The following is a 24,097-nucleotide window of genomic DNA, read 5'->3' as shown; positions in this document are numbered from 1 at the left end:
GCATACCATGAGCACCATCTCTCTGGCCCACCAAAAAACATACATGCTGCAGTTCTCTGCCAGACCATGAGCTCCCCAGGGCACAAGTCATACTCCACCCCGGCCTGTCTTACATCCTGGGACCAAGTAGGTGCTTTGGAGACCTTAGCCCGGTTGTAAAGGAGTCCAAAAACTGGAGGTTGGTGTGGAGGAAGGATGAGCATGAGGGCCATGGCAAAGACTCTTGGGATGCTGGGATCCAAGAAGGGACTCACATGAATTCTGGAAGAGCTGCATGTGCATTTCCACGAGGGGAAAGGACTGACGGAAGCTGTACGTCACCAAGATCTTCTTCTTCTGGAAAATTTTGGTGACCTTCGGCAGGGGTGGGGAAAAAGACAAGAGGCAGGGTTTGGGGTGGGGAATTTCCACATGGCACCTATTGCTTGCAGCTGCCCTCCCCTCTCCCCCACCGCCACTAACAGACATATACACACAAACACACATACCCACAAGCTGGGGAGAACTGAAGCTTGTGGAGCGGAACAGGAAAGACGGGAGAAAAATGCAAGTTCCTGATGTAATGATGACGCACAACAGGCACTTTCGATTTTTACAGGAACTAACTGAATGCTGCTCCCTCCAGGAAGCCTGTTCTAACACCTCACATAGATTTCCCGCCATTTTCTCAGCTTCCAGAGTGCTGGTTCAGTGCCTTTCACTGCTAGGCTTTAGGAGAGTGCTCTGAGTGTGTGATTGCTGGACTGGGAGCGCCAAGAGGAGTCTGGTTTTCATGTATCTTGTCCACCTGGACCAGACCCGGGGCACATTAGCAATCTTCAGTAAAGCAATGTATAGAGTTAACGAGTCTCCTCCTCAACAACCCAAGGTCTTTATCAAGTACTTGGGCACTCTGGGCTGAGCTAACATAGGTTGTAAACACCTCAGACCACCTGCAAATGGCGCTTAAAAGCACATGATTTGATTTCAGGATGGTTACAGTGCACAGTTACGCGAAGCATCTTTTTAGCCCTTCAGACTGTGAGTTCCCCGAGAACGAGGACCGAGTCTCCCTCATCTCTGGGAACCCAGTGCCTAGCATGGGGCTGGGCACCCACAGGTGTCAGCACATGATGGATGGTGAAACATTTACTCAATACCTGTGTGGGCCAGGCCCTCCTCTGGGTTAGGCTAGTCCGCATCTAACCTCTTATTTCATCCCCATGACAACCCTGAGATAGGGATTAGCTCCACTTCACAGAGGAGGAAATAAAGGCTCAGAGAGGGCACTGGAGGAGCTTCATCTAAAGCAGCAATTCTCAACTAGAGGTGAATTTGCCCTCCAGAGGACATTTATCAATGTCTGGAGACATTGTTAGTTGAGGAGTACTACTGCTATCTAGTAGGTAGAGACCAGGGATGCCGTTAAACATGCTACAATGCACAGGACAGCTCTCACAACAAAGTATCCCACATCTGCCCCAAATGTCAATAGTGCCGAGGTTGTGAGACCTGCTCTAAAGGAGAGAAGACCAAGGGAGGACAGGTCACTGTCCTCAAACCCCTGAGGAGCTGTCTCAGAGCAGAGGGAGAACACTTGTTCTCTGTGATCCCAAGGGTTGAGTGAAGATTATTGAAGGAAACCCACTGGGAGACAGAGTCTAGCAGTCAGAGCTGTCTGAACGGGAAACTGGCTGCCTTGGGGGAAGGCAGCCTTCTGTGCCTGCACTCATGCAAGCAGAAAGCCATGCAGGAAGCTGGCTCTTCCGTGGGGTAAGAGGTTGGACAGGAGACCCTGAACTTCCCTTCCCACCTGCAGAGTCCTAAGAGCCCTAGTTCTAAAAGACACACGTCTACACTGGTGATGAGCTCGGTTTTAAGAATCACTTCAAGCAGCCCGACCACCGGAAGGTTTCAGACTGACCCCAGGGTCACAGGTTCACTTCCTCCAGCCAACCCACTGGGCTATTGAGGTAGGCAGGGACTTTTTCTACCACTTCCCAGATTGTACGCCTGTCATCTGCCCTGGTCCTCACATTTTCTGCCCCCATGTGGCTGTCACTACCTCCAAATGGATCCTCCAAATGGTGAAGTAAAGGAGGGGCAGAGCCACTCAGATCACATGGCAGAGCTCCTTACCTGCCACGCCTCCACCCACCAATGTTAATATGGTTCACACCAGACCCGGGGTCCAAGCTCACCACCTTCCCTCCTTCTCCCCTCAGTGCTCATACCACAAGGAGATCGTTGAAGAGGAAGACCTCTCGCTGATGCAACCCTAGCCTCTGTGGGCGGTTTGGATCTGGCACCTCATAGAGCTGGCAGCAGCAAACCAGTCGACGGTGAGGAAGAGACAGGACCTAGATAGGCATGAAGAAATAGGTGTCCACAAGACCAGCCCACCAGCTTCAGGCATCTTAACATTAACTGCAAGAGGAAGTTCACCTCTGGTACATATCACTGTCACTCTGACACAAGGAGTCTAAGCAACTAAGCCTCGGCTTATCTTTGTCCCTGCAGCTCCCTGTGTCTGGAATGCCTTTCTTGCCCAGCTCCCTACGGCCACATTCCACCCCTCCTCCAAACCCCAGTTCCAGGGTTCTCTTTTCCAAGAAGCCATTCCTGATCTCCCTGGGCTGAAAATGACCTCTCCCTCCCGCGTACTCCCCTAAATTAACCTAACTATAAGGTGAAGGTATTGTGCCTTTGTCTGACACCTCCCCACCCAGTCTGTGAGTGCTTCCAAGGACAGAGACCACATCTTATTCATATCTGTGTCCCCAGTGCCAATCGAAATGCTGGGCTCAGTGGAAAGGCATCTGTAAATGTTTGTTGACTAAAAGACTAGAGTGTGTTCTTGGCTTTGGTCATCAGCTAATTATTATCTTGGCTGCTCACTTGGGATGGACAGGCAAAACCAGAGGTGTGAAGGATGCTAATGTTTATACACACCCATGATGTGCCTTGCCATGTGCCAGATGCATTCCCATAGAGCATCTCACTCAACCCGCCCCACCACCCCTGAGGAATGCATCACCACCCACTCCATTCGGCAGTTGAGGGGAGCCTGGGGCTCAGAGAGGGGCATGGACTCACCTCCCAAACCCTGTCCCTTCTGCAGTCTCCCAAGGTGCTTACCGGTTTCTTGCCCACAATCATGCGCTCCACAGCCTGCACCTGGGACACGTGGTCATCGTTGGTCCGCAGCTCGCGCCCCTGGATGCGCTGGTAAATACCCACCAGGAGGTCTCGGGGGATGTCTTCACCGTTGTCAACCCCTGGGTGAAGGGAATACACAGGAATATGTAGTATACATGTGGGGAGTGGGTGGCAGGGATTCTCCACAACACCCCACACCCAAGCGTGGGCCATAACAATGGCCAAGACTGAAGGGAGTGGGCACCCTCGGTCCCTTGGTCAGGATCGGGCCAAGAAAGGCGCCCTTCAAGATAGTCAGTTGCTTTCTTAACCAGGGTGGGGATTTTGTCTAAACAACTCAGAGTACAGTGTGACTAAAACAATCAGACACTTTTTTTGGCCTTTCTAACTAGCAAAAATAATGTTAAATGATAATATCCAGTGTTAGTAAGAGTTCAGGGAAGCAGGCAGATATACTAACGTAACTATTTTGGAAGGCAATTTGGCAAGCCTAAGTATTCAGTGATTCCTCTCTTCTAGGAACCTACTCTAAGGAATTACTCAGAAATATGTGCAAAGATATATGTATAAGTACAACTTATGGGAAAAATTTGAAACAACCTAAGTTCTAACAGCAGAAGAATACTTAAGTAAAGTTGAGTATACCTGTTTCATAAAATAACTTACAGCTATTAAAAATTTGATGTCTATCAAAAAAGCATGAGAAAATTCCTGTAGCAAGTGAAAAGAGCAAGATAATAAATTGCATGTACAGCCTGATCTTAACTGTATAAAAAGGTACATATGCACAGGAAAAAAAGACTAGAATACACCAAAATATCAACCATGGTTGCCTCTAGGGGGCAGAATTTTGGATGGTTAAAATTTTTAATAACTTGCTATATTTCTAAAATTTCCAGAATGAGCAGGTATTTATTTCATTTGTTTGTTTGCTTATTTATTTAATAATTGGAGGGGGAAATATATACACATATACATACATATATAAAATATGTATATGTGTGTATATGTATATATGTATACACACATACATATACACACACACACACACACAAAGAGAAAGAGAGAAAGAGAGAGAGATAGAGAGAGAGACAGGGAGGGGGGAAGGGAGAATGGATGAAATGAATGAAGGAACGAACGAATGACGAATGGCAGGATTCTGGGAGACAGCTCCAGATGGCCTCTGATCTGTCTAATTCCCTCCTCTCAAGTCTACCATCCTTCTGATTGTCTGCTGAGCGAAACACACTCACTCTTCTCTCTAAACCTTCTGCTAAAGAAAATGTTTTCTCCTTTGGAAATGCCACACCTCCTCCTTGGACACCAGGTGCTAAAGGAACAGCCTTCATCACACCGCCTTTTTACCTCAGCTGCCAGAGAGCTTAGAGCCCAATCGTGCAAACCGCGACAGTCAGCAAATTTGTCTTGCCTGTTTGTTTTCCCTCAATTATACTTCCCTCTTTCATTTCTGTTTAAATAATCCTAACATCTGTGCCATTTTTAGTAGGCTGCTCTTTGGTGAGAGGCAGGGGTTGACATCGATACAATAAACCGAGAAAAAAGGTCAAGGTGACACCTTTCATCTGGCACTCGAGGCTGCTGTATACTGGTTCCAACTGACCTTACCAACTGGATTGTCCACCCCCTCTTGATTGTTCTCCAAACAACTTTACGTTTTCCTACCTCTGTGCCTTTGTTATTCTTACTGCTAGGTAAGCCTCCTCTATCACTGTTCCATCACATTATCTGTGCCTTCAAGAACCACCTGAAAATGAAAATACTGCTTCCTCCAGGAAGCATGTTGGAGGTAGGCTCTCTCTCCCCTGAGCTCTGACTGTACTTTTGGCCTGTCTGACATCACAGTTCACTTCCTGTCTTGTGCTGGGTATCTCTCCCACAAACCGGGAGCCCTCTTAGGGCAGGGACTGTGGCAGATGCCCCTCCCCGGTCCTTAGCGCCCACCACAGGGACTGGTACACATGAGGCACCCAGTGTCAACTGCCTGGCTGGTTGGTGGAGTGAATAAATGAATGCATAAGTGGAGGAAAGGGTACCTAAAATAAACGAGTCTTTATGGGCATAAATAAACAAGGGAGGGAAAGAGGGAGTGATGAGTAAACAGACGTGTGAGTGAATCAGTGTAAGTTCCGTAAGAGCCAGGGCTTGCACCTCCTGTTCAGGACCTCCTGTTCAGTCAGTATTCAGTGTGGGAATGAATGGATGGACAAATGACTATTTGAGTGAATTAACAAGTAAATGCTGTGGGCACATCCAGCCTTGGCAGAAATTCAGATTAATTTCCAGGGAGCAGATGTGATCTCCCTCTTCCTTTCCCACCCCTGCCACCCAGCCCACTTTCCCTTCCCAGGTAAAAGACAGGGAAAGCTGATGGGGAGGTCTGGGGTCACCTCTCAGGTTCTTGATGAAGTCATCTAGTTTCATCTTGCGTTCAGCCTTGACGCTGGGACTGTACATATCGGTATTGAGAAGGATGATGGCAAAAGCAAGGATGAAAATGGTGTCTGGATTCCGGAACTGGCGCACGAGAGCTGGGTTACACACACAGTACCGCTGGCTGCAGGACAGGAGGGGTCAGGGCCAGGGTCAGGCACCAGTAATCTCCACCTACCCACTATCCTCCCATCTGGCACCACCAACTCCTTCCTCCAAGACATACTCCCAAACCCTTTGGGTCTCTTGTCTTTCTTCAGGGTTTCCTCAAGACTACATGTAAAAATCACAACCGCTACCTTTCATGGAGCTTTGCCAGGGGATTTATGTACATCATCTCATGTAATCCTATCACAGTCCTGCAAGGTAGCTAGTAGCAGCCCCATTTTACAGATGAAGTGACTGAGGTCCAAAGTGGTAAGGTAACTTGCCCAAGGCAGCAGAGCTGATAAATGGTGAAACCAGGATGAAAATGCAGATCTTTCTGACTACAAAGCAAATCCTTCTCCCATGTTGGGAAACAAGCTCTCAGTAACTCTTCTGTTTCTCCTCTAAATACCTCAAAGTAGTGGAGCCAGGATTTATACCCAGGTCTGATGCCTGATCCCCGAAGCATTCACAGAGGAAGATAATAGTTAAGGGCATGGGTCATGGAGTCAGACACATGAGTTCAAATCCTGGTTCCACTGCTTATTCACCACATGACTCTGGGCTAGTTACTTACCTTCTCTAAACTTCCTATTTCTCATCTGCAAAATGGGAATAATAAGAGAAGCACCTACCTCACCAGGTTGTTGTGAGTATTCACTGAAATAATCATGTAAAGTGTCCAGCTCAGTACCCAATATCTGGTGAGTACAGTATCAGCTCAATGAATACGAGCTGTTGTTGCTGATGCTGTTGTCATTTGTTGGATGCCCATGTCCCAGATGCTGAGCTGGATACTTTAGGCACATTACCTCTGATCCTCACAACTGCCTTGCAAGATAGGATTTATAACTTCCATTTTCTGGTTAAGAAAGTATAAGGCTCAGAGAGGTGACTTGTAGACACATCCTACACTGCCCCCCAAAGTAGGGAAGGGCAGCTTCAGGAGTGGGAAGTGGGCACACCTGAAGGCTTCGATGAGTCGTTCCACCTTCTGGGCCTCACCCTGAACCCGGATATGGGATTGGAACTTCCGGAGTGCGTCATCCAAATCCATGGAGGAGAAGTCCATCTCATCCACCACACAGCTGAGGAGCAGAGAAGGGTGTGTGGCACTCTCAATTTCCCTGCAGAAAACCTCTGACCCACCTTGACCTGCTCCAATGAACCAACACCCCCCACTGATAGACTTCCAAAATCTGGACCTGTGGCCTAAGCAAGTACTTATGAGGATAGAACGTCTGAAATGGAATCCATCCCAAAAAGTCCAGGCCAGACACATGGTTACTAACGGTCTGTTCCGTCAACCCACTCATATCAGGGATGGGAAAACTGAGGCTCAAAGCAGGCCAAAGGACAAGCATGCCTTGCCTGGGGCCACCCAGAAGACTCTAGGACTAGTTCCAAGAGAGATCAGATCTCTTTGCGGCAGAGAGGTATGGGAGCAGGAAGGTCTATTCATCCTGTTTTGCAAAGTTTATCTCCCTCCTGCCCTCCTTTTCCAGGAACCCCTGGCCCAGTCTGCCCCAGCCTGGGGTCCTCACTCCAACACGTCTCTGTTGAACTGCTTCTGCCGGTTCCCTAGGAATTCCCCTATCATCTGCCGGCTCAGGCCTTTCCGTTCCAGGATGAAGTGAGCCACTCCCACCGGCGTGTCTGACAGGAAGCCCCGCTCGATCAGATACTGGATACCCTTCTCTGGCTTCCTGCAGAAAGAGGGGAGGTAGATGAGATTGTCCTCCTGGAACTCTGCCCCCGTCCCATTTCTTGAACTAATTTTGGGCCCAACCGTGTCCTCAGAGAACTAAGGAAGTCGAATATATAACTTGGTCCACTCCCTTCATGGTACAGGTGAGAAAACTGAGGACCAAGGAGAAGAAGACAGTTTCCCATGTCACAGTGCTTCAAAATTCCAAGGTCTCCTCAACCCAACTTCCTCCTGCACTGGAGCCACACTACAATTGAAAGAAAATTAAGATCTAATGAGAGCCTGCTGTGTGCCAGGACCTTTGATATTCCTCACAGGCACTGAGGAGTCCTGGGAGAAAGCCTGAGTTCCAGGCTAAGTCCTTCTCCCTGAGTCACAGACCCTCAGAGTAGGAGAGAAGTGAAAAGATTACTTTGTCCGCATCCCACACCCCACTCAGACAGGTATCACCCAGCCTCTGTGAGTGTTTCTATAGACAAGCTGCTCCCTATTTTCCACTAGGCCATATCTGGGTCTGAGCTATCCCATATTCAGAACCCCAGAGCCTTAGGGTCCTACGAGGCTAGAATTTGGAAGACTTTGGTGCCACAGGAGTCTCAGATCCATCACTTACTACGCATGACTTGGGACAATTCCCTTTACTTCTCCAAGCCTCAGTTCCTTCTCTATAAAATAGGGACACGACTACCAACCTTCCTGAGTTATCCTGAGAACTAAATATAGACGGCCATGTCTCATAGGCTATGAAGATGTAAGGCATTTGTTTTCTAATTATTTTCTAATCAAACGTCACACTCCCATTCCACTGCTAAGCACCTGGCACAAGACCAAGTACCTAGAAAGAGCTCGGTCCTGGTCACTGACTAGTCCAACACAGCACCCTGCCCCCAACACCTCAAATATCCACACCCTGCTAGTTAATAGATAGAAACACTGAAGCCCAAGGAAGGGACACACCTTGCCCAGGGCTACCCAGTGAGTCTGGCCCAAGTCTCCCGTTTCTGAGAACAGGGTTCTTCATACACCACATCGCCTCCCTACCAAAAAGGGAAGGTGGGCGACCCAAAGTTCAGAATCCATCCTATAGACAGAGAACTAGGGCCCAGGGAGGGAAGCATCTCACCCAAGATGACACAGCCAGTCAGAAGCGGAACTAGGACCAGAACTGCCTCTCATGGGGGTGAGGGCAGCTTTCTACTGTTGTCACCCTGTTGCCAATTCTTTTCCCTGAACAGCTGAAGAGAAACACCATCCACAAAATGAGAGGATGGTGGCAGCAGGATCACTGCCTCCAGGGGTCAAAGTGTCCGCAGCAGGGTAGGAAGGGGCAAGGGAGTGGGAACGAGAGCACGTACTTATTGAAGAGGTTGAGGCCAATTCGGTAGTGCCGCCTCTGCACCACGTCGTTGTTGAAGGCTGGCGAGTCCCAGCTGTGCCTGGTCTCCCGCTGGTAAGTCTGCTTGCACAGGCCGGTGGTTGGAGGCTCCCTCAGGCTGTCCCGCGAAGAGGAGCCAGAGCTGCAGTTGATGGTCTCGTTGGAATTGCTGGAGCTCTCAAGGCTCTCGTTATCTCCACCATCAGAGTTTTCGCCTGCTGCCTCGCACTTCCCCAACCTCCGACCCCCAGCCACACCACTGGGCCCAGTGCCACTGTTGGGGGCTGGTGGCAGGGGCCCTGGCGGGGCTGGGGCTGGGCCCTCCGGGGCTGGGTAGTGGCGGTGTGGGATCGGGGCCCTGCCTGGTGGCCCCTTGTGCTTCAGGGTCCCATGGGGGCTGCAGCCATCAGCCTCATACACGAGCTGACGGTGGACAGAGCCGCGATCTGAGCGGTCACTCAGGTCCACGGAGCTGTCACTAGGAGGCTCAATAGTAAGCAGGGGAAGGTGGGCAGCTCGCAGCCGGAAATCCCGACATTCCAAGCACCCAGGACCCCTGCGAGTGCCTTCCTCACGGCTACCATCTTCCCGGGTCCCTGGTGGCACTGGTGGAGGAACTGGTGGGAGAGGGGCGGGTGCCCAGAACTCAGGCCGGCCCTGGGGTGGGGGCTCTGTGCTGGGCAGTCGCTCAGGGGATGGTGGGGGAACTGGGTCATCCAAGTAGAGGGGAAGGTCACTGAAGGATGTGGCCGAGCTGTCCTCTTGCTGTTCCTTCGACTCTCGCTTCTCCAGCTGGGCTGACCCTGGCTCCTCAGACATGGGCCCCGATGGGTGGCAGTTCAAGGCCTCGTCAATGGATTCAGCCAGAGACTTTACCTGTATAGGAGAAAAGGGGAGGAGGGAAAGGGAGGAAAGATGAAGGATGGTGGGATGGTGGGATGGTGGAAGGGTGGGAATGAGGGAGGGAGGGAAAGAAAAAGGGGGGAATCTTCCTGGTGGGGCAGCCAAAAAGAGGGCTTCCCCTCCCTGACCTCCACAGATTCTCTGCAGCATATAAAATAACTCCCAGGGAGCCACTGTGAGCTCACAGGAGCTGGAACTAATGCCCACAACTTCCCTTCTCAGATATCCCAATACCTCCTTCATGTCCATGTAGACCCAAGCCAAATGCCACCTCTTCCCTGATCCAAGCCACATTCCTGCCTCTGCCTTCCCTTAGGGTAAACCAAAATCCCAGCTGCCTCTGGGCTCCCAGAGCCCTCTGTCTGGTTCTCTCTTAGGAAATACATAATATTTAGCCTCGAGAATCTGGACCATTGCTAGTAACTCTGCCTCACTATGGTTTTCAGTCTCCAAACTGGCCCCTAATGATCCCTGCCTCCTGGTATTCACACCCTCGTGTACCATAGTGTCCCAGGGTTGGTCTATGGGACTGACAGCATCCGGCAGAAGTGATGGGATGTCACTTCTGAGATTAGGTTATGAAAGACTGCAGCTTCCATCCTGAGCACTTTCGCTCACCTGTGCTCCCTCTGTTAGACCCCTCACTCTGGGGAAAGCCACACCGTGAGCAGTCCTGTAGAGACAGGGCCCACGTGGTAAGGCCCTGAATCCTCCTGCCAACAGCCAAGAAAGTGAGCTTGGAAGCAGACCCATCAGCCCCAGTCAAGTCTTCAGAGACTACAGTCCTGCCCTACAGCTTGATCACAGCTTCATGAGAGACCCTGAACCAGAACCACCAGTCAAGCCACTCTGAGATTCCTGGCCCTCAAAAACTATTTGTTGTTTAAGCTCAGTCTTTACATTCAGTTTTAAGCTACTAAATTTTGGGGTCATTTGTTACGCAGCAATAGATAATGAATACACTTCCCCATCAGACTTGAATAGCACTGAGAGTTGGGCCCAGGCCAGACTGTGAGCCCAATGCTCCATTACCCCCTTGAGGGATGGGTCCAGGCCAGGTTTCTCTCTCTTTAGCTCAGCTCGACACATTGCTTGACACAGAAGAGATGTTCAATTAAATGTGCTGTATGAATGAATAAATGACTGATTTAGATCTTCCCTTTAATATTTCTTTCCTTCCCTCTACCCGCCCCTGCCCCCCCCCCCCCGCCCCCAACACACCTCCAGGGAAGCATGCCCAGGTTTATGGCAGGGCCAGATCACAGAGGTTAGAGCAGAATGATTTCTTCTCTTATAAACTTTCTTTCATTCATTCATTCAACAATTTCTGCCAAATACCTCTTTGGTTTTAGGAAGGAAACTAACGTACTTAGCAGCTACCATGTACTACGTGCTTTCAGATATACTACCTAGCTGAACTGAACCTTCCAAACAGCTCTAAAAAGGTCTTATCTCCATTTTATTGATCATGTTTCAGTGGGGTTAAACAGTTTGCCCAAGGTCACATAGCTCGGAAATAGCAAAACTGGGATTTGCAGCTGATCAGCTATGCTGACACACCACAAGCCTAGAGTGATCTCCTACCACTATCACTGCCGGTTACATTCCCACCCTTCCCTGCTTTTGCTGATGCAATGCCTATGCAAGCAACACCCTCCTGACTATCTCTAACTTGCTAACTCTTAACTGTCTGCTAAGGCCCAGGTCCAGTGCTGTTTCCTCAAAGAAGCCTGCCTGGTCCTCCCAGAAGAAAGTTTCCTCTCCCTCCTCTGGGTTCCCATGGTACTATATGTGATCCCTTCTCATGGCTCTGAGCACATTCTTTCAGGAGACAGTCCTGTGCACATGTGTCTGCTATTTCCTACTGGCTTGGGGAGATCCTTGAGAAAAAGAACCCTGGCCGGTTCATCTGTCTCCCACATGGCGCCCAGCACAGAGCCTGGTCCATGGTCGTATGGTATAAGGGAAACCTTTGGAACCAGTCAGAGCTGAGTTCCAATCCAGTTTGGAAGTCACTTCACCTCTCAGGGCCTCAGAGCCTCAGTCTCCTCCCCTGTAAAACCAGGAAAACAACACCGGTCTGGAAGGTCATTATGAGGCATATACAGCACCTGGTACAGAGTAGGAGCTCATCACCTGTTAGGCCTTTATCTGATAGTGGCTCACGTTCCAAAGAGTGAGAACTTTAATTTTCTTATGTGTTCTAGACACCCAGATTTTTAACTTGCTTGTTTAAACGATATAATTTTTCTCTTGCCAATCCTTTCTCGTTATTCTCACAGTCCCTACTCAGATGGTAGCTATTTGTTGTTATCAAAAGCTTGTTGGGCAACTTCTTTCAGTTTGAAGTATAGGTAAAAAGTCGTAGGAGTAGCCAGAGCACAGGGATGGGGAGGAAAGGCCCTTTTCAGGGATGCTGACCTGTTTGGAGAAGGAGTCCTCAAGCTCTGTGATGTCATTAGAAAACTCTCCAGATGTGGTGACGGAGCTTCCCCCACCATCGATGCCCCCTCCACAGGAGCCTCCATATGGGAGCCCCCGTTCAAGCCGGTGGCTCCGGGCACCAGCCATGGCACCCTCGTCCAGCGAGGCAGGCTTGCCCTCGAAGTACGCGGGGTTCTGTGCCTTCTCATATTCCTCAAAGGAGAACTGCATCCGCATGTTGGAAAGGATGATGCGGCGGGACATGCGGCTCTCTGAAGCTGAGCTGCGGAGCCGCTCAAAGTTCTTGTTCATGCGGTACTGGCGGAAGGCCGTCTGGATGGTCCTGGCAGCCCTGCGGCTCAGGAAGGAGCCCCCATACTTCCTCTCCAGCATTTCCACCTGGCAGGGGAGGGTGGAGGGGAACAAGGTCAGAAACTCACTACAGCCTCCTCATCTCCCTGGGCCTCAACCACACCACCGCCCGAGTCACAGCTAACTGCTTACAGCTGCCTGGATGCGCCAGGCTGGGCTCTCAGTGTCGTGTTCTCACTTTAATCTCAGATAGCACATGTCACACGGGACTGAATTGTGGTTTTCTTTTTTTATTTACAAGAAGTAGATGTTCAGTATTTTAAAATAAGAAAAGAAAAAAAAAACACAGAGAAGCCAAAAAAGGAAAGAAAGGAAGACATAAATTGAAAGCAAGAAGGAGAAGGAGAGAGAAAGAGAGGGAGGGAAGAAAGGAAGGAAAAAAGGAAAGAAAATTGAAAGAGAGAGGAAGAAAGGGGGGAGGACAGCGGGAGAGGAAGGGAGGGACGGGAGGGAGGGAGGGAGGGAGGGAGGAAGGAAGGAAGGAAGGGAGGAAGTTTGGTTCACCTAAAGTCCCAACACCTGGGCATAACCACAATTACATTTTGGGATATGTCCTTCCAGTTTTTTTTCTTTTGTACATAGTATTTTGTGTCCCCTTTTTAGCCAAACAATACCTTGTGTGATACATGTGATATTTTGTAACACACTGTTCTGAACTTGTCAGCTTATGTGTGTGCTTCTCCCCTTACACTGAGATTTTTGAGGACTAGGTCCAGGTCTTTCATTTTTACATCTCCGGTGCCCAGCATGGAGCTCACGCAATGTTTGCTGAGTGAATACAAGACGCAGTGGATGGATGGTGAATGGGTCAGTGAGGCCCTAGTAGGGTGAAGGGTTCTGGAGAAAGTCTTCTCCTGTTCTAGTCTCACTATCCCTCCCTGGACACCACCTTCGAGTGCCACATTCCAATCCCTCCCTTGGTCCTCTCACACCCCCACCCCCACTCCCACTCCCACTCCCGGCCACACAGCCATCTCGTCGGCACCTTCTTGTCCTGCAGGTCCGTGGAGAGTTCATAGCTGTCCGACAGGGCCTTGGAGCGCTTTATCTCCTCTTCTTCCTGCTTCCTCAGGGCAACACTGGCTGGCTGGAGGCGAGCCCGCTGAGCCCAGGGAAGGCCCACCCCAGCAGGGGGGCCCCCCATGTGGCTGCTGGTGGGGGGCAGCTGGCTCAGCCGGTAGGGGGGTTGGCTCCCGGGACTATCAACCGCTGTGCTCAGGTCACTGCCTGGGGCATCACCCTCCACACTGTGGGGATGAGATAAGATGAGCCAGGATGTGGGAACAGGAGAGAGGCCTGCTGGGCCAGACTGAGAGTGGGTGGACCAGATCCCTTCCCACAACCCCATCCTCCCCAGCCTCCTCACAGATACGGGGACCCCAATACTTAAAGGCCAGAGGGGAGTCCTACCCCCCAAGTTGTCTCCTCACTGCCCTCACAGTCCTGTCCTCGCCCCTTCAGCCCTGTCCCCTCACAGCTCCATCCTTTTAGACTCCTTTCCCTCCATCCAGGTCTTCTCACAGTCTTGTCCCCAGTCCTACTCTACTCTCACAGCCTGGTCCCCTCATGGCCATGTCCCCTCACAGCCTTATCCTCAGACCAGTTTCCTCCCACTCCTGTCCCCTCAAGTTCCTTTTTCTAATCATCTCAGCCCCTAACAGCTCCATCCCCAAACCCTTCCTCCCCTGAGGGACCAATTCCCTTGTATCTCTACCCCCCACCCCAGATCTCTTCCCCTCACAGCTCTGTCCCCAAGACTAGACGAGACGAGACATGCATCCCTCCCAGCCCTATCCCCAGCACCATCCCAGATCAGCCCTGTCCCCAGGCCTGAGGCCCACTCCCACATCCTGCACATCTAGGCTCTCCCCTGCTCGCCCAGCCCTGCCCCCTACAGCCCTGCCTCTGCCCTCAGAGGTCTGGACTCCGGGGTTGGCCAGTTCCCAGGGTTCCCTGGCCGCCAGGACACGGGCTCAGTGACAGTGGGAGGCACCTCCCATCCAGCATCCTCACAGGTAAAGAGCTGCCCTGCGGGGCAACTTCCTTTTTCTCCTCATGGCCTCCTCTGTTCAGCTGGGGGAGGGGGACAAGGGTCTCAAGGCTGAAGAGTGGTAGGAGCTGGGCACTGGGTCTTGCCCGCCCTGGTTACCCGGAGCTGTTGTTCTGCCAGACCTGCTCCCACGGTGCCATGGCAACCAGGCTGCCAGGGAACTCAGGTGGCGACAGAGCCCAGACGCCCTGAGCCGGGCAGGCACGGTGAGGAGCCACAGAGACAGGAACACTGGAGGGGGGTTGGGAGGGGGCGACAGGCGGGGGGAGGCGTGGAGGGGGTTGTGGGGAGAATGGGTGTGGCTGAGGCCCAGAGAATGGTCTGGTTCGGGCAGGCACGGGGGTGAGGGGGCTCTTGGCTGGCGAAAGGGTTAAGGGGCCATTCCCCAGCCCCTACTTGCAGAGGCCCGGGGCGCAGAACCAGAACGGGGGCAAGCTGGGGTGGATGGAGGGGGGCTCCCTAGCATTTCGGGAGCTTGAGCTACAACGGGCCTGCCAGCCTGGCAGAGAAGAGCACTTCGGTCTGGGGGCTGCGTGTGGTGGGTTACAGCACTGGCGCTGGCTCTGTCCTGGTGGGGGCTCCCGCCCACTGCTCACCCTCTACCCTCCCAAGTGTTAATCTGCTACACAGTCAGGAGCAGGGCGGAAACAGACTGAGGGGCTGCCCTGCCCAAATGCTCTCTCCTTCTGGTCCTCTGGGGCCTGTGATGTCCCCCTTCAGGGGTCAGACCGAGCCCAGCGCCCCCCAGGCATCTAAGATGCTCCTCTTCTCCCCTTCAGGACTGCAGGATCCTGCCCACCAACCTCTCAAACCTCTCCCCTCCCAGCACATGGCTCCCAGTTTTGATCAACTGTCTCCTTTGTTCACGAACCATCCATGGTTCCCACTGCCCACAAGAGATAGCCCAAGTTCCTTATTTTGGCATTTGAGGCTTCTCCAAGATACAGTAGCTAATGTTTAGTAAGGCACTGTTCTTACCACTTCACATTTAATAACTTGTTTACTCTTCAAAACAACCCTATGAGGTAGGTATTGTTATTCATCTTCATTTTACACATAAAGAAACTGAGGCCCAGAGAGGTTTGTAACGTATCTATGGTCACACAGCTATTAATGATAGAGCCAGGATTCAAATCCAGGCAGTCTGACTCCAGAGCTCACAGTCTTAAACATTAAGCCATACTGCAGGGTTGGCTGCCAGCCCCCCACCCCACGCACCCTTCTCTCCAGCCAGCCCAAATCCTGTTTCTCCCCAATACTCCTGTCCTTTCCACCTCCCAAACTGTTCATACAGTACCTTCTACCTGGAATGCCATCTCTATCATCTTCTGCCATCTGCAATCTGAGAATCCCCCCACACCCTAGTGCCATCAAGATTCAGGTCATATGCCACCACTAAGAAGCCCTCCCGAAGCCCGCCTCTAGCCAGAAATGATTGCTGATCCTGTTCAGGGCTCCCACACACAGCACATGTCTGTCCTTCTTTTTATGGAGCAGGTTAGCTTTGGCAAAGCGTGACAGCTATTTGTGTTCCTGACTCCCAGAATCCCAGCACAGGAAGAGAATTTGGTAATCTCTCCGCTAGCACAGAGCACAAGGCCTGGAACAGAGTAGGTGCTCAATGAAAGCTTCTGGAGGGAGGAAGTCAGTGAATGAGTTCTGGTGGCTGCGCTAATAAATCCTCCCACCGGAACTTTGACCTCAGCCTCCAGTCTCCTCTTCCCAATCCGTTCTCCATCCTGTGGCCAGAGAGAGCTTTCCAAAGTAGAAATCTGACCGTTTTGCTCCCCCACTAAAACCCTTCCATGGCTTCTCATAACTCATTCAACAAACAACAACTGAGCCCTTTCTATATGCCAGGCACAGTGCTAGGTGCTGGAAATATAATCGTGAGCAAGACGTGTAAGATTTGTTCCCTCACGGAAGTGACATTCTAGTGGGAGAAGAAGACTATAAATATATACTATCATTTCAGGTAGAGAGAAGTGCTAGGAAGGAAAATACAGCAGGGTGATTAAAGGTGCTGTTTTAGATGCGGTGGTCAGGGAAGGGCTTTTTGAATAAATGGCATATAATCAGAGTCCTGATGGAAGTGAGGGAGTGAGCTGTGTGGTTATCTGACACAAGAGCAGTCCAGACAGAGGGTAGAGCCAGTGCAAAGGCCCTGAGATAGAACTGTGCCTGGCATGTTTGAGGAACAGCCAGGAGGCCAGTGAAACTGGAGCAGAGTAAACGAGGGGAGAGTGATAGAAGATAAGATCAGAAAGGTAATTGGGGCCAAATTGTGAAGGGCATTGAGCACACGATAAAGACTTTGGCTTTTGCTCTGATTGAGATGAGCAGAGGAGGGGCGTGATCTACTTAGGTTTTACAGGAATCATCATCCATAGGATAACCTCCAGCTTCCTTACCATAGCTGTGGATGGTTCTCCTGACCGGACCTCTGCCTCATATACCCTCTGCCCCTTTACCCCAACCTGGCTACCTCCTGCTCACCCTTCAACATTTAGCTCGGGTGTTCCCTTCCATGCCTGCCTGAGTCCTTCACACAGGATGGCTTACAGGCCCCTCCTCTGTGCTGCCATAGGGCCCTAGAGTCACCTCTATCCCTAGGGCAAGGGCATTAATTGGCTCATTGAAGCCTTACAATTTACTGAGGCAGGCACCATTAGCCCCATTTTATAGATGAGGAAGGACACTGAGGCAAGAGGTGATGTAGACTTGCTCAAGGTCACACAGCTATTAAGTGAGAAAGTCAGGATGCAAACCCAGGGCCTAGGCTGTCTTCTCATGACATCTTGTTGCCTATCCCCACTTCTAGCCCCATGCTGCCCCTGGCTCTCTACCCTTTGGCAGTTCTCCTCTCCCGTCTGTTTTGGTTGCAAAGGTAATAGTGGCAGGGAGGTCAGGCTGTCAACACAGCCCCCCACAAAGGATAGAGCTTGAGGGCATCGTACACACTGCTAAAGAAATGGGACCTGGGGACATGGGATCCCTTAACTCAGAACTCCCAAACACTCAGCGCACTTACAGCGCACCTTCCCTGCGTCAGGCATTTTCTGCACATTATTTTAACTGCGTGGCAAATGCTGATCACATGGAAAAATCTCTCTTCTCTTTCTTACATCTTACATAGACTCATATTCATTCTCTCTCTCTCTCTCTCTCTCTCTCTCTCTCACACACACACACACACACACACACACACACACACACACACAGAACATGTCGTGCAGTAAGAAGCTGGGCAGACCTAGGTTCAGGTCCTGACAGCCATTTATCCACTGTGTGAGCCTGGGTGTGTCCCTTTACCGCTATGCACCTCTGTTTCTCATCCGCGTGGAGCTCAAAATGCAATTCCCTCTTTGGATTCCTGCACTTCAGAAAGGGCCTGGGAGACCTACCTCTCCTGGACTCCTCCCAGCCGGGAGCAGGAGCAAAGAAAACACACACGCGCGCACACGTGCACCCATGTGTGCTGTCTGCTGGGCTATTCTGTGAGGGAAACTGGGGAGCATCCTCTGCAGCGGGGGGAATAAATCACGTTACACAACTAACCACAGTATAAAGCTGAAAGTTCTCAGGGCTGGGGAACGGAGGAAGTGCTAGGAGAGCTCAGGAGAGATTTCTCCTGCTGGGGGGGGGGCAGGGGTGCTGAGCGGAATAAAAATAAACTCGCACTTACAGCGCACCTTCCCTGTGTCAGGCATTTTCTGCACATTATTTTAACTGCATGGCAAATGTGAAGGAAGAATTAGGATTCCGATTTTGCAGGTGAGGAGAAGGCTCTGAGGGGGAAAGTGATGCCAAAGGTCTCAGGACTAGCAAGTGGCAGAACAGGAATTCAAAGCCCAGAGCCTGTGCTAGTTCCCCTGCTGCCTCGAAGGCTTCATGGGGCAGTGGGGGGGTGGGGGAGCTATTGAATAGGGCCTTGCCTAGGAGGAGTTGGTAGAGAGAAGGAGTGAGGGACCTTGTGAGCCAAGGCATTACGATGGGGAGAAGCGGGGCAGAACGGGCAGTAGGGATTTGGGGTGGCCTGCCCATGGCGGGGGCACTGACCCACTCCGGCTGCTGCTATTAATGGGAGGTCTCTCTCTCTCCTTCCCTTTATTGGCACTGACCAGAGCCAGGCAGCCAGCAGGGGATGGGATCAGGATGCAGTTGCCATGGAAATGAATGGGGGCTGTTGCTATGGATACCATAAGATGAGGGCAAGAGGAAGCTAGGGATGCTGAGGACTATCCCCATGACAACTTGGGCTGAAAGCGGTGGGGGGGGGACCGGAAGTGAGAGACAAGAAAACAAGACAAGGAGGTCAGCACACGTAGATGAGGCCAGGGGCATTGGGCTCTGGAGGAAGGCTGGGCAAGGAGACCAGACCCAGCGGGGGGTGGGGGCAGAGGGGCAGAGGGACTCCAGTCACCTCCCTCTCCCCCGACAGCTTTTCAACAAGCTGTTTCTGCTGCCCAATCCCAGCGCCATAGAGACTCCAATCCTGAGGCCAGCCCGGCTTGGCACAGGGACTGGCAGGGGAAGAGGAAGCCATCGGAGGGGCTGATTGGGTACCCAGCGGGCAAACATAGGCTTGGGAGCACACAGATCAGGGTTTGAATCCTGGCTCTGCTTCCTTTGCAGCCCTAAATATAATAGTTGTCATTTACTGAGGACCTACTTTTAGCTAGGCCCAGCAACTCTGCAAGGTCTGGGTTGTTTCCCTTGAAGGGGACAACACAGATGAAGAAACTGATGTACAGAGAGATGAAGTAATTTGCCCAAAGTCTCAATGCTCAGCAGTGGTGGAGCCAGGAGTCGAATCATCGCTCATGCCTGTACCCACCAGCCCAGCACTGAGCAGCCCCTCTGAGCCCGAGTCCTTGCATTCTCCAGCTCCCTGTGCCTTCCCACAGTGGCACACAGAGGGCCAGATGCTGAGTAAATATTTGTGGAGTGTGTGAGTGAGGAAGCGATCCAGGAGGAAGCAGGAAAGACTGAGGTTAGATGGAAGAAGTGACTGACTTTGAGAGCAATGACTCATTGGTTTGGCTGGCCAAGAGTAGAAGATCCACAGAACCGGGATGGACTTTTCGAACCATCTAATTCCACATATTCAAATTAAGACTCAAAAAGTCTAAGTGACTTGCTTGCTCAGGGTCACACAGGACGAGAACCCCAATCCCCTATCTTCCAGGCCAGCGTAACTTTTTAGCTGAATCCGTCCAGTCCCCACCCCCACCCCCCGGCACCTTTAAGCTCCTAGATGTTGGTGGCAGCAGGCTCCTTGTACTTTCTAGGCAAGGCGAGCTGATCCACAGCACCACGCCTGTGCCCAGGCTCTTACTTTCTTCTGCCCAGGATGTCCTCCCTCTCCCCTCTACCTGCAGCCTTTGTCGGTCTGGCTGAGCTTTTCTGAATCTTGGGGCACCCTGAGCCAGCCAGGCCTCCTGGGAGGTTGGTTCTGACTCACTCTCACCCCCCACAGAACCTGACAGGGTCAGTTATCCCCCCTCTATGTTTTGTGCACACTCATGTCACAGGCCGTCCTTATCACCAGCTAACTTGAGATTCTCTCTTGAAGTGTCCATTCCCTACACTACTTCCGTTTCCCATGGGCAGTGGCCTGGTATAATTCACCTCTGTGGACCATCCTTATGCCCAGGCCAGGGCCCAGCAGCCACCTTGGTCCCCTAAGACCACAGGTGGCAGTCATGTGTGTCTGTGTGACCATCCTGTCTGACAACTGTCACCCTAAAAGCCACAGCCCCACATGCTCAAAAGCCACTGACACACATTCTTGTGATTATCTCCACCGAGGCACATGCAGAGAGATTGCTAGGCACAGAAAGTTGCCGCCTCACACAATCAACCTCACACACTCAGAATCCCTCACGCCCAGCCTCACACAATCACATTCCCTCAGATACACAACAGTGCACAGCCTCTCACTCTTCTCTCACCTGCCAGCCTCACGCACACGTGTGCACAGGCACACACGTTTCCCTCACAACAGATAGAAACCTTCCCCTTTCCCATAGCACAGGTCCTCAGCCAATTCAGTTGCCTACACAGGAGTCTACACCCCCATGGCTCCCACAATGGCCATCTGACCTTTAGTTGAGCCCCTGTGCCCCCTAACTTCCTTCTATCTCCAATAAAATGAAGGGTAGAATGGTCTCCCCCTCCACAGCCACAGGTCACCTAGACTCACACGCCCAGCTTGAACAGAGCAATCTATGTATCATTCCCCAACACAACCCCTGGGGCTCTCCACCAGGTTTTGGTCCATGCTGTCTCTGACTCCTTAATGCCTCACCTCTCAAACCATCTATTCAAACCCTTCCCAGCCGTCTACTCTTGTCCCTCTTCCTCCAGCAATCCTTGGACACCACCACCCCCAGCCCATCTTGACATCTCCCTACTCTTTGGGCCAGGAACATATTTTGCTCATTACGAAAGCCATATGAAGCCATATCTGCTCAATCACTTCTGCCCTTCACACCCTGCCTACTTTCCCAAAGGAATTCTCATCTCCCCTAGGAGATGGAGAACTTATGGAGAACACAGCCACTGTCTTACTTTCGGTCCCTCATGGTATTTAGCTTGAAACCTTGTACACAGTAGGTGTTTGAGCAATGCCTTCTGGAAGAGTAAATAAAGAAGAGAGGAAGAGAGAGGGAGGGAAGAAGGGAGGGGAGAAATAAATGAGAATTTAAATGAGTGAGTGAGTAGCTGAGTTGAGTGCCTAAGTGAGTCAAGCAATGAGTGAAGAGTGAGGCGAGCCTCTGGAAAACTACCAGGGCATGTGATGGGGATGCTGAAGGGAGGGGGGAAACAAAGGAGAGGAGGGACTCTCACCTGGGCCTTAATCAAAACAAGAGCCGCCAATCAGTGCACACTTGGCAACTGTGCACTAGACCCTATGCTGAGCTCCTTGTGCTTTTTCTTGCTAATCTTCATGACAACGCAGAGAGGTAGATCTATTCTCACTGTACTCGGGAAGAAAATGAAGCTCAAGGAGAAGATAATACTTGTTCAAGGTTATACAGAGAGTAAGTGGCAGAACCATAAGGTAAATTCAGATTTGTCTAATGCAAAAAAAAAAAAAAGGCTCAGAAAGGGAAAGCAGGGGTATGAGCCCACCTGGGAGTCTCCTGGCTTTGCTCCTAACACAGACTCATCATGGAAGGTGTGGGTTCTACAGCGCATAGAAGACACCTTCTGCCTTCTGCCTTCCTGCCAACAGCCTCTGGGGATTCTTAGAACTAGCTTTTGGCAGGTGAAGGAAATATTTAGGGTTATTGCATCTGGGGGCAGTGGCTTTCCCTCAGACTCAGAGATTCCTAAAGCTGTAGAATCAGAACCTTGAAAGTATAGAATCAAGGACTATTAACATCACAGAATGTTAAAATCACACCATCAGAATTTTTTCTAAATGGTAGAATCATGAAATCTTAAAACTACAGTATTGTAGAATCCCCAAATCACAGCATCATAGAAATAGAAACCACAGAATTGGATGGAATGTGTCACTGAATTATCCTCTCTTAAAGTCATGTAATCATAGTTTCTTAAAATTGTACCATCTCAGATTCACAGAATGTCAGAGCTGGAGGAGCCCTTGGAGATCCTCTGGTCCAACCTCCCTCCTCCTTTTACATACGGGGAAACTGGGTAGCAGGGAGGCCAAGCAACGTGTCCAAGTTGGCCAGCTCGCACGACCTCAGGCTGAAGAAGGCGCTAGGCTTGCCCATGGTGAGAGCGCCACATCGTTCATTCATTTATTGAGTGCCTTCTGGGTGTTGACAATAAAATCAAACCCTACTCTCTCTCCCAGCCCCTGTTCCCAGCCCTGGATAGGAAAGAAGGTAAGACCCTGGTGGGGATGGGGAGACGGAAGTGGGGCGGGGTGGAACATACATCAGACAGAGAGAAGAGATCAGCTTTTATTGATGGAAATTCTTTTGTACACAGCGACACGCACTCTGAAAGGCCTTTTCCTCCTGATCATATTTACAGAGCACTATGGGAGTGGCAGGGGGGCACGGGACAAGGCCTCCAAGCAGTAGAAGAGATGGCAGCAATGGCCACAGCGAGGGAATGAGCAGGCTGGGTCCCGACCCCGTCTGGTCCTCTAAGCCCTAGGCACCCTGCATCTCTGTTTGTGCTCACAGAGGACAGAGGTAGGTCCTTGGGATGTCATTTGGAGACCTCTCCAGGAGTGGCAGGCTCCAGGGTGCCTGGGAAGTGGGGTGCGGGTATGGGAGGGTCCAGGTTTCAAGCTTCAAGCTCCAAGCTCTGCTGCTCCCACATTTTAGTCAGACCTAGGGCTCCAGCCTTTATAATTTGGGGGCTGGAGTCCAGGGGAGACAGCAGTGAGGGTGGGAATTCCAAGAAGGGGGTGGGTGAGGACGGGGCACGATGCCTGCCCATCTGGTTCCTGAAGCAGGGATGGGGTCCCATGGGGGATCGAGGGGGCAGGGGGCAGGGGGCTGGTTAAGGCTTTTGCTTCTGCATAGAAAATGACCCTTGTCCTCTCAGTTACCGAGAGGAGGGACTACTGCACTCGGAGGCCGGACAGCAGAACTGATGAGCGTCTTCCTCTTCCTCTTCCTCAGTCTCCTCCTCCTCCTCCTCTTCCCTGGGGCCAGGAAGGGCAGGGTAGAGGCCACAGGCGGCGGGTGACAGAGAGAGGCAGAGGCATTAGTTTGCAGAGCAGGGGAGACACAAGAAGGGCTGGAACCAGGGAGGTGGGGCTAGGATGGGGGTTGGAATGGGGAGGCCAGTGTGACCAATGGGGCCACATCCATCTCAGTCTCCAAGGAGCCTGTTGCTGGTCCCCCTCCTGAAACGGCCCTCCCCCACACTCAGGCTGGGCTCAGGCTTAAGGTTACACCCAGAGTATGTAAACTCCCTTTCTGACCTGACAGGTGCCCAACCTTAATTTTAACATAAATAGTAGCAACCAGCTCTCTGCTGGCACTTTGCATGGGTCATCTCATTTAACCCCTGCAACAACTGTGCAACATTTTAAAGATGAGGGAATTGAAGCTCAGAGAGGTTAGATGGCTGCCCAAGGTCACACAGCTGGGTGAGCGGTAGTCAGGATTTAAACCTGGAAGTTCTTGGAGCTCCAAGTCTCAGACTCTTCCCAGCAGGTCCTTTGGGTGAACTTGGTACTATCTCTAGAAATCCACCGTGCCCTTGAAGGACAAAGATTTGTATTTCCTGAAGGCTTCAGGGTTGGGAATGTAGGAGATGCTTAGAAATGGAGCGTGGAAAGTCCACAGCTTTGGAAGCAAACAGACCTGGGTTCCAAGGCCAGCTCTACAAGTGCTTCTAGGCTGCGGCCCCAGGCATGTTAATGCCCCTCTTGGAGCTTCAGTTTCCTCATCTGTAAAAATGAGGCTTATGATGCCAACCCCACAGGATTGTTGAAAGGACTGAAATACATGTCAAGTGCCTGGCAAACAAGAGTGATGGGAACATGGTGGTGGTTATTGTTAACTGCTCATGAACTGAACCTAATTACCAA

General features: G+C 51.3%; 1 protein-coding gene across 5 annotated transcripts in view; it reads right to left on the bottom strand.

Annotated features, from left to right (window-relative positions):
• IQSEC2 (IQ motif and Sec7 domain ArfGEF 2) overlaps positions 1-24,097 on the bottom strand; it is a 75,683-nt gene that overhangs the window by 5,676 nt on the left and 45,910 nt on the right. For all 5 annotated transcript variants that reach the window (XM_057538643.1, XM_057538642.1, XM_057538646.1 and 2 more), the window contains 9 exons: positions 13,504-13,765; positions 12,144-12,545; positions 8,800-9,695; positions 7,281-7,442; positions 6,702-6,824; positions 5,547-5,713; positions 3,118-3,257; positions 2,214-2,339; positions 255-354 (listed from right to left, as the gene is read on the bottom strand). In XM_057538643.1, the coding sequence (XP_057394626.1) occupies positions 255-354; positions 2,214-2,339; positions 3,118-3,257; positions 5,547-5,713; positions 6,702-6,824; positions 7,281-7,442; positions 8,800-9,695; positions 12,144-12,545; positions 13,504-13,765 (2,378 nt within the window). The remainder of the gene's footprint in view (positions 1-254; positions 355-2,213; positions 2,340-3,117; positions 3,258-5,546; positions 5,714-6,701; positions 6,825-7,280; positions 7,443-8,799; positions 9,696-12,143; positions 12,546-13,503; positions 13,766-24,097) is intronic.

This window comes from Balaenoptera acutorostrata, chromosome X (genome assembly GCF_949987535.1).
Source record: "Balaenoptera acutorostrata chromosome X, mBalAcu1.1, whole genome shotgun sequence".
In the NCBI taxonomy this organism is placed as follows: domain Eukaryota; kingdom Metazoa; phylum Chordata; class Mammalia; order Artiodactyla; family Balaenopteridae; genus Balaenoptera; species Balaenoptera acutorostrata.
Note: the sequence above shows the minus strand (reverse complement) of the source record. Positions and strands in the feature narration are given on the sequence as shown.